Source organism: Perissodus microlepis, chromosome 13 (genome assembly GCF_051167445.1).
Source record: "Perissodus microlepis isolate ML-2025 ecotype Zambia chromosome 13, ASM5116744v1, whole genome shotgun sequence".
Lineage (NCBI taxonomy): Eukaryota > Metazoa > Chordata > Actinopteri > Cichliformes > Cichlidae > Perissodus > Perissodus microlepis.
In genome coordinates this window covers 31,995,122-32,005,205 of record NC_140473.1, presented here as the reverse complement: position 1 = coordinate 32,005,205, position 10,084 = coordinate 31,995,122, and the positions used below count along the sequence as shown (strand labels likewise).

The 10,084-nt window shown below is 47.6% G+C and overlaps 1 protein-coding gene across 2 annotated transcripts in view; it reads left to right on the top strand.

The window, feature by feature from the left end:
* Positions 1 to 10,084, top strand: part of psda (pleckstrin and Sec7 domain containing a) — a 48,723-nt gene that overhangs the window by 18,397 nt on the left and 20,242 nt on the right. Inside the window, exon 8 of one of the 2 annotated variants that reach the window (XM_084948771.1) lies at positions 6,545 to 6,715. The exons of the other annotated variant lie outside the window; for it this stretch is intronic. Within the exon in view, the coding sequence (XP_084804897.1) occupies positions 6,545 to 6,715 (171 nt within the window). The remainder of the gene's footprint in view (positions 1 to 6,544; positions 6,716 to 10,084) is intronic. 2 annotated transcript variants of the gene reach the window in all.

Sequence of the window (10,084 nt, the reverse complement as noted above, 5' to 3'; positions counted from 1 at the left end):
TCCTGACCTTAAACATCACATGTTACCGTCATGTTTGCTTTAATTACAACTTACCAAAATATAACATTTGACTCTTCCAGTGTCCGTACCCGAATCGTTGCAGCTCACTCTAATTTTGCAGATTTCTTGCAGATCTTCACAGTTTCAGACGTTCACCTGCTTTGGGCTGCTTGAACCACTCAGTTTATTTTTTAACAAATGATAAAACATTTCATTTCTTGCTCAGTTTATTTTGCCGAAGCGTCATTTGTAGTTACTGTTTGTGTTGGCTGCAGCACGGCTGTTAAATTGAACCGTTAGTTCTATTTTTCTCCAGATTAGTTGAGCTAATCTGCCAACGTGCAGCTCGGCTCCTGAAGGATTACGACCTGGAGCGTTTGTATTCCTGCTCGGGCTCCAGCGGAGTGCAGGATAACAGCATTCAGCTGGAAATGAGCAGAATATGGATTTAAATTCTGGGGTGGGATAAAATCGGGTAGCTCGCTCCCGCCTGTTGTTGGCTTCAGTGTAAATGGAAGAATTCGCATGTTTTCTTGCATTCGTGTTGTTGAAACGTCGCTCTGCTCACGAACACGTTCAAACATCTGAGGAGTGAAATGGAAACAGCCGGCCTGCTGCTGGGAGCTTTCCCAGCACGAGCTGGAGGAGCTCGCCGTTTTCCTTCTTGGCCTCGCGCCACGGCTTCTGCTGGGTGTGGACGAATTCAGGCGCAGTCAAAAACTTTATTGTTCCCAGCAGAAACTCACATCGAGCTGCAGCGAGCGAGGAATTCAGACTTGGACATGAAAAACAGGATCACAGCCGAAGCTTCGTATCCTTGTCCCCGCTCACCGAGTCCAGGCGCCTTCACGCTCACATGCGCGAAGGACCTCTGTGCGTCGTATCCTAAGAGGACATGATGCATTCCAGCACTACAGCCCCCGCCCCCCTGCCCCCCACCATAAATCTAATCCTAATCTGCAGCTTCAAACAGCCTCATATGGGAGGTCTGTCCTCACAGGGATAGGTGTAAAAACACACACACACACACACACACACACACACACACACACACACACACACACACACACACACAGTTTTATCAGCCTATAGATGGAAATTCCAGATGGATTCAGGAAGGGTGGAAGTAAAGACCTCCCACTCCTGTCTGAAAACTAGAAACAGTCTGAAATGTTTTCAGTAAATCCTCCTCCCCCTCCTCCTCGCTGTCATTCATGTGGATGTTTTCCATCTGTTGTTTGTGTGTTCCGACCTTTGACCTCTGACCTGCTTCCCCTCGGTTCGTGGTGATGCTTCTGCTGTGGAGCTGAAGCGTACATCCCTTGCTGTTATTGTGAGCTGAAACACATTCGTGTGCGGCTGTAAATACTCTGAGTTGTGTGTTTTCAGATGGATTCTGATAACCGTGGTGTAGAGCGGCGGCTGCACGCTCTTTTCAACGACTCTACGATCAACTTTCAGCTGGAAGGTTTAAAGATGTGATCTGGGTCGAGCGCAGCGGCAGGCTGTGCACAGATGTAGCCTCACAGTGTGACCTGCTGTTTGCAGGTTTAAACGCTTCCACCAATCAGAGCCGTCGCTGTTTCGGTTTGTGTGCAGTGTAGTCGTGTTTCTGCGACGTTGTGAATAAAACGCACTTTAGTTGAAGCGAGGCTGACGTGGTGCAGACGAGTGATGGTTACAGAGTCGTGGCTCATATTGAAGATCTGTGAGCAGCGTTTGGACGAGGTGTAGCTTCTGGCCCCGCCCCGCCGAGCTCTGCATGAGTGACACACGCACTGTACCCCTGTACTGTGTGTATATAAATGCTGAACTAAGTTCAGTTTAATGAGTAAATTCTGAATTTATCTTATTCATGTGAACATTAAAGACAAGTTGCTGCTCGCGCTCAGCTGAAATCCTAGATCCGGTCTCATGTTCCAAGTTTCTCCTTAAGCTTTCAGTCACGTTCATGCGGCGCCTCAATGAGGCTGAAGTTTATCGAGCCGCTGAAAACTTCCAGGATGGTGAGACGAGACAAAGAGAGGAAGAGGGGAAGGAGAGGACAGAGGGGGGAGGGCGAGGAGCCGAGGAGGAGGAGGGGCGTCATGGGTCAAACGGGGGAGGAAGCGCATACCTCCTTCCCCTCAGTGGAAAATAAGCCAGCTGATGGACGAGAGGGGCAGGACGAGGAGACGGGCCAGCGGAGAGGAGAAAGAGGGAAAGTTGTGAAGAGGAGCCGCGCCGAGGTTTCAAAAGTGTGGAAGAAAGAAGAGGAGGACTGGAAGCAGACGGATCAGAGAGGCGGCGCTGCTGCTGGAGGGTTTCCTTACCGAGGAGCCGAATGAAGGGGAGAACTGGGAGCAGATGATGTCATAGCTTAATGATGTCATCAGATTAACGTGTGGGTGACGTCACTCCGTTTCCCTCGACAACAGCTCGGCGTGGTTCGGAGGCGTCGATGTGGATGTTGTTTGATCGACGGCTGCTCTCTCACAGGCTCGGTGTGAGAGTGGGCGGGGCCGTGTCGTAATGGCGAGATACATCCTGTGCTGGGGGGGCGGGGCTCTGGAGGACAGGTACATGTATGCCTCGCCCTACCCGGCTGTGTACAGGTGAGGTTAAAGCTTCCTGTTTCTGAAACATGAGATCAGTGATGTCATTGATCTGTAAATATGTCAGCGGGGAATTTATCCCTTTAAATTTATTATTTATTAATTTGTTATTGACAAAAATGACAAAGTTAAATGTTGTCAGCAGGAAACAACACCACAGCATAAGGTCAAAGAGATGATCTGTTCTGATGTGTGATTGGTCTCCGGCTGTTTTTGAGTGATGCTGAGGTTTAAAACCAGTGCGTGCAGATGGTTTAGCACAAAGCAGGCAGTTACCGCCACAGATGCCAAACCCTGCAGTTCCTCTACCGTCCAGCAGGGGCAGCAGCGAGTCAGTCCCCACGGACTCCCATGTTAAAACTGGTACACGAACTGTTATTGGCTCTGTAGATAACAATGACTCGCATTATTAGGGGCGTGGCCTCTTTGAGCTGCTAGGTGTCTGCTAGCTGTGTTTGCGGAGTGCACAGTGAGATGTGAGGATTTGATTTGGATGTTGCTAATTCGCAGACGTCCGTGTCTGAGCGATGCTCCCATACAGTCTGTGGCTGCTAGCGCCCGTCTTTCTCATAAACACAGATTTGTTCTAGTGACGTAAACGAAAACACCGGCTGCGCTGCAGAAATGGATACCATTGTAGAGTTACGCCCTCCCTGAGCCTGGTTCTGCTGGAGGGTTCTTCCTGTCAGTTTTTCCTTCCTACTGTCACCAAATGTGTGCTGATAGTCTGATTGTTATTGCAGGTCTTTACGTTACTATATGAAGCACCTTGAGGTGACTGCTGTTGTGATTTGAGCTACAGAAAAAAAGTGAACGAGAATCAGCTGAGTCTTGGGTCTTGTTGTGATTGGTTAACTGTTTTCATGAGTGGAAGTTGTTTCAAAGACGTCGTGAGCTGCGGTTTTTCTGTAAAACCAACAGCGGCACGTTAAAAATGTTCACTGAGGGTAAGCTCAGTCTGACATTTTAAAAGCTGTTGATGACTTCCATGAATCTGAACTTGTGCGGTTGTGCACAGAGGGATCTGGGCTGGCCTGCTGTTTAGACGCCCCTCAGTCCTGTCGCCGTCTCCCAGGACTTCAGCCTGTTTGGGTTTTTTTGTTACACTGATGCAACTCTGTGAAACGTCCCCACGCCGACGCCGCGCGCTCTCCGCAGCAGTGTTTGTCAGTCGTTGCTGTGTGTCAGGGTACACAAGGAGAGGAAGGAGGCTGGGAGGAGATGCGTGCCGCCCGCCCGCCAGTTTAAACCTCTGCTCAGCCGTTACCGTGCAGCACGCCTTCCTCTGTATTTTCACTCGTTCTGATTCAGTTCTTTCATAATGTGGGCTGTTTGTTTGATTCACAGGAGATTTCACATATAAATAAAAAAGAGGCGGTGCGGGACTCGGGCGTCATGTACCGAGTTTACAGTACAGCTGCTGGTACCAGCCAGCCCAGCAGGAGGCGCTCTTAGGAAACCTGCCCGGTAACTGCAGGTCAGGCTGGAGCTTTACATTCAGTTACAAGTAAAACGACTGTTTAGCTACAGTGTTGCGTTGGGATTTGCTTTATGGCGCGCTCTCTGAGATCTGATCTCTGAGATCGAGTCACCTGTTTTTGGCCCAGCAGGAGAAGAATCCTTTCATTCCCACATTTATTTTATTGACTGAAACTTTCTGTGTGCCGTCCCGGCTGGAGCTGAACCGACAGTTTACTTTAACCTCGTGAGCAGCGGTCACCACCAAAGATGGCGCCGTGGATGTCCTGATGGTCGGACGCTGTGGTGGGCGGGGTTTTGGGGCACGTCCGGGCTTTGGCACCTCGGTCCTTGTTGCTGAACTGAAGTTTCTGAACTGAACTAAAGAGCGAGTGAGTTGTTGGCGACGGGGACACACGGCTGAGAAGCAAAGGGGTGTGTTTGATATGTGACGCATCATCGTGATGGTTGGAAGACAAAGTCCTCAGAGAAATTAAAACCAGTCAGCTGAGTCGGTTTAAGGACTTCAGGACATTTCTAACACGGACTCAGGCTCTCATGCACCGTACGTTCAGTTTTTATTCGTGTTTCACTAAAATGTGTTTTCACATCTATTTTTAATCCGCCGTAATAACCTGGATGTTAAAACCCTAAAAACACTAAAACTGGTGTGGATTTGACACAGTGTGGTTTTAGAAACTTCACATTATGGAACCAAAATAAACCGGTGCTTGTTTGATGTGCTGCACGCACTGACCGTCCACTCTGACGTTTGTGTGTGCAGGTTAAAGGCAGACCGTCCTTGGACTTTACAAAGTTTTCCTTCAATCAAAGAAACCTAAATGTTCACATTAAAAGTCACTCGGAGCGCTCAAAGGTTTATTTTTCTCTAGTAAAGCTCTCATTCCTCAGATGTTGGTTTCAGTCACAAATATTAACTTGCAGCTCGTGCAGCTTCTCAGTGTTTTGTGTGAATGATGTAGGACACTGAGGCTTTTCCTGCAACACATCTTTTTAGTGCCTTTGGTCCAGTCTTCACAGCCTGGGTTTGAATTCGTGAGGGCGTGCTGGGAGCCGCCAGCTCTGACCTTCACTCCTTTAACAGCCTGACGTGAGCCTCAGGGTTACCTCTCAGGGTGCTGATGGAGGAGTTCGTCGCGTGTTTCTGGGCTTGCTTCGGTTTTCCTGTTAAACTGTGTGATCTGACTCAGCAGGAACTCGGCTCTGCTCTGAGGCTCTGCTCTGAGGCTTCGCTCCGCATCGCTTCAAACAGACTCCATAATGAACCTTCCTGCGATTTTTACTGGGTCCAGACGTTCCTGCTGAATAAAAGTCCCTGCAGGCAGAGGATCTCCTCTGGAGTTTGCAGGAAGTTTGCTGTTTTAACTTTCCAGCTGAGCATCCATTATAGATCAAGCACTGGATTCGTGGTGAGGCCTGAGCGGAACATGTGACGGCTGAGCTGTTTTTACCTCCGTCTGAGGAAAGCCTCACGCTTTCACTGAGGTGTCTCATCGTCCTCGGGTTACAGGACGACGTTTGGGTTTGTTTTAGACTGATTGAGGATAAAGTCTGGCACATGTTGGCATGGCAGTGTTTCCAAACCGGATCACTAAATCTGGACGGGTCATTGATGACCACGTCTGGATGCGAGGCTAAGCTATTGGCTGCATGTTAGCATCGCTCAGACACAGATATCTGCTAATCAGTAACATCCAAATCAAATTTCACTGTGCAGCCCAACTGAAGCTCCGCCTCCTCAGACAGTCTGTACAGTAGCCTCACAGCAGCCATATTATTGGTCACATGATGTCATTAAAAAAGCTCCAACAGCATAAACACAATGCAGAGGTCCAGTTCAGGTGAAGCTAGCACACAGCTAGCAGCTACAGCTGCCTGTCAGTCAAAGAGGCCACGCCCCTGATGGTGCAAACTCGCTGGGCCGTTGTTACTACAGAGACGAGCAGTTTGTGTATCAGCCTGTAAACGTGTTTGTTTCTGCTGGACAGTTTTGTCTGTGGGGACTGACTCACTGCTGCCTCTGCTGGACACTAGAGGGACTGCAGTCTCCTTTTTAACGAGTAATCATATAATGCGCTCAGAAACATTTTGAGGACCGTAAACGTGCGTCATTCTGAACTGTGAACCAGTCGGTCTGTGAGCTGTTTGTAGACGCTTGCCATCGGCGCTGCTTTGGGGTCTGCATGTGGGCTTTGTTGACATGAACACAAACACTGATTAACAGCAGGCTAACTCTTTAAACCTGGGCTCTGAGAGCCTCATGTTCGCGTCGGCTGGCTGTCACTCAGCGCCTGTTTGTGGTTTGGTTGTTGTGGTGTGAGTCTGACTGACACGCCCTGGAAAATAACAGCGTTTCTGCCTTTCTCTGCATTCCTGCTTTCCTCCCGTCCGGCCTTTCGTTTTCGAGCTTTCTGTCTTGTTTTTTCGCTCTGCTGCTCGGTGACTCATTGTTCTAAGCCTCTCTGTCTCAGCTGGTGGATCAAACCAGTCTCAGCTCAGATGGGGGGAACACCAGGTGTCCAGATTGGGCCTGATGAAAAATGGAAATGGACGTTTTCAACAACAAGGATCTGGGCGTGCATCCTAATGCTGTCATCCATCTCCACCTGGTATGGAAACAGAGAATCTGCACGTCACAGGAGGTCATTTACATTTAAGTTCTCAAAGTTTTCAATATCCCCCTTCCTGCTGTAGTTCTTCTCTCTGATGTTTAGTTCAGTAAATTCATCATTTATTAGAGAACAGGACAACACAGAGAAACAGCTGAGACCGCTGCTCTGTGCTTTAAGTGAAAGCTTTACAGCATCACAAATTAATAAGTTATTATCAGAGCTGCTGCTTTTCCATTAGAGAGGACTCACGGTTCTGATTTAAAGGTCCAGTCTGTCATTTGTGAAACATGTTTAACAGAAACACCGAGTGCTGTGCACCTGATGCTCTAGTTATTAAAGCTAAAGCTTTAATAATGTGTCAATAAAAATAAAGGAGAGTACATTTTGAATCCATAACTATTACAGTATCATGATAATCCTGTAATACTACTGTGACAGTCACAGGATGGATCAGTCACACTGAGTTTAAGAAGCATCAGCAATAAAATAACATCAAATCTGACATCATCAGTAGGGATGGGTATCGAAACCCGGTTCTTGCTGAGAACCGGTTCCCACTGTTTCAATTCCTTGGAATTGTTTGCCATTTTTGCAAATGATTCCCTTATCGATTCCAGTCGCCCCGAATGACGTCACCACGTTGCGGAGCGTCATTTACCTGGCAGGAAACACGGCGCCTCAAAACTTTGGTTATACTTTACGAGAACAGATGACAACAGGACAACTTGCAATACTTGCAAAGCAGATATTTCATTTAAGGGAGGAAACACTACGAATATGCAAAAGCATTTGCTCACAAAACACGCGATGACCTGAAATGAATGTCGTGTTTTTAATTCGCTCCGGACTCGTGAATCTCAACCCAGCAGCAGCGGTAACGTTTGCACGTCCTCTCCTGTTAATGGGGCAGGTAAATAATCAACTAACAGTGCATATTATGTTAGCGCGATCTGCCTTATTACAAAACCTGCCATTACTGTGCATTTAGGTGACCACGATGAGAGACAGAGTCTGGCTCAGATGCTGGCAGTTGTCGCTGCAGTCTACCAGTAGCGTCTCCTTTCAGGCCAGGATAGACGAATGTCACCGAGCAGTGACTCAGTTTGTGGTCAAAGGCTTGCAGCCATTTACCACAGCAGATGTAAGTGAATGTGTTTAATTGCAGGCAGGGACATTACTGGATATTCTTGTGTAATTTCTACAGAATAATTTATGTTATACTTTGTTATTGCTACAGAAGAATATTTATTTTATTATTTTACATTTACAATTTTTTTCCTGGGGACCCTGTGACACCCCATTGAAGAGCCGTAGGCTGGATCTCTTAAGATCTCATGTTGGGTTTGTAAGGCCATGTTACTCCTAAATTTCTATCTTGTTCAAAGAGAAGATAAAACAAAAAAACAAAGTTCTAAGCTAATCGACCTTAGTGTTCTCCTTTTTAAAAAGAATCGATAAAGAATCGAATCGTTAAACAGAATCGAAAATGGAATCGGAATCGTGAAAATCTTATCAATACCCATCCCTACTCATCAGTGTAATCAAACCTTCGGCCATTTTTAATGAAACGCAGGCGTTCAAACGCTTTTCTCTCAAAATGAACGTGAACTGATGACACATTGCGGTCATCGACGAGTTGAGGCTGCTGGATGCAGGCTGATGTGCGTCAGTAATGAGCCGTCGTATCTGAACGAGGACGTTTGTTACTTCACAGCAGACGTGACGACAAACCCGAGCGTGTTCTTCCTGCTGACTCGAGACTCGGCTTTTGTAAAAGCAGCTGCGCTTTCTGTGAAGCGTGTTGGCGGCGGCAGAGCGGGCCCTCGTCTGCCTGCCGTTGACCTTGAACTCGGTCGGTGGAAGTGGGCGGAGCACTCAGAGATGCACTGAAAGAATTTCCTGGCGTCCTGTTGAGCGAGGTTCCCCGGCCGCTGGTTATTTCTGTCCGGGATGAATGGGCTGCATCGGCGAGTGTGGGAGGGACTCGCCGACAGAAACATCCGGACTCACATCCCCTCCGTTCACCAGGAAATACTACTGATGCAGCTCTGAGTCCTGCCATTGGCTGTAACAGCAGCGCCCTGTAATCATGTACTCCTACATGATGTTTGAGTAATCAGAGTAAATGTCTGTTTTTCTGCAGCACAAACAAAACAAACTGAAGATGTAGGAAAAATAAAACATGTTGCAGTGATCCGGCGCAGCGAGCTGCCGCGGCGCAGCCCTGCGCTCTCCTCGTCGTGTCGGTTGTTTTGTTGTATTTTCTGTTTTCTGTCTCGCATCTGGTTTTGGTTTTGACTCGTGTGCTTCTGGTTATCGTGTTGCAGGGATCAGGTGGTGCTTTCTGTACCTGGCTGTGTTGTGTGGTCACGTTTTCTTATTCGGACCTTTTGTCTTTATTGAATGGGACGTGTTTTAATGTCGTGTTTATTTGGACGTTCAGTATGTTTTTCTGTTTTTAATATTAGAAGCTCTTCCTGTAATGTGTCGTGTTCCAGGAGATTCGATTGCACTTTAAGTGTTTTTCTGTTTTATTTCTGTGGTCGTGTAGCTGGTCGTGTAGCTGGTCGTGTAGCTGGTCGTGTAGCTGGTCGTGTAGCTGGTCGTGTAGTTGTGTAGTTCTGTTTCCTGTGGTTTGTCCCAGCTTTGTATTCGGCTGCATTTGGTGTGTTTTCGTGTGTTTTCTTTCTGCAGAGGCTCTCGGCGTCGTCGTGTTTCTCTGTAATCTGTCTGACAAACATGCCTTTGCTGCTTTCTGATCCATCATACTTACATGGATCACTGAATGAATTATTATGTTATGAGACAACCTTTAGTTGCCTGCAGGCCTGCTGACCGCCCGGTCCAGTAAAGGGAAACTCATTAAGGGAAGTAGATGTAGTCCACACGGTGGTTTGACCACTTCCCACTTTCAGACTCTCATTCAAAACTCTGACTTCATTTCCTCTTCGTGTCTGAGGTTTTTTTTATGTTTTAAAAAGTGTGTTTATGTAAAGAGCAACTGCGAGCGAAGAACGGCCGATGGACAACGGACACATTCCCACGACGACGGCGGCAGATAGGTGCGTTAAATTAAAAGTATTCCTGCTCGGCTCGGTGACGTTTGCGCACACGAGGCCGTATCGATCCTTCAGGAGAGGCTGGTCGATGCAGCAGCAAACACTCGGGTTATAAATAGACTGCAGGCTGGAGAAGGAAACACAGCCGCACACGGCGCATTAACGTGTTTGCAGTTAGATGTGCCCCGTCTCTCACGTTTAAATGCTGACGCTGACTGGGAGCATTTGCACTGAGGACTGGTTGAACTGGATGTTTGTGTGTTCGATGTTACTGAAGGAGGATATCAGGTGTTATCAAAGCAGACGGAGAGCGTCTCCTCGGTTTGAATGAATTCTGTAT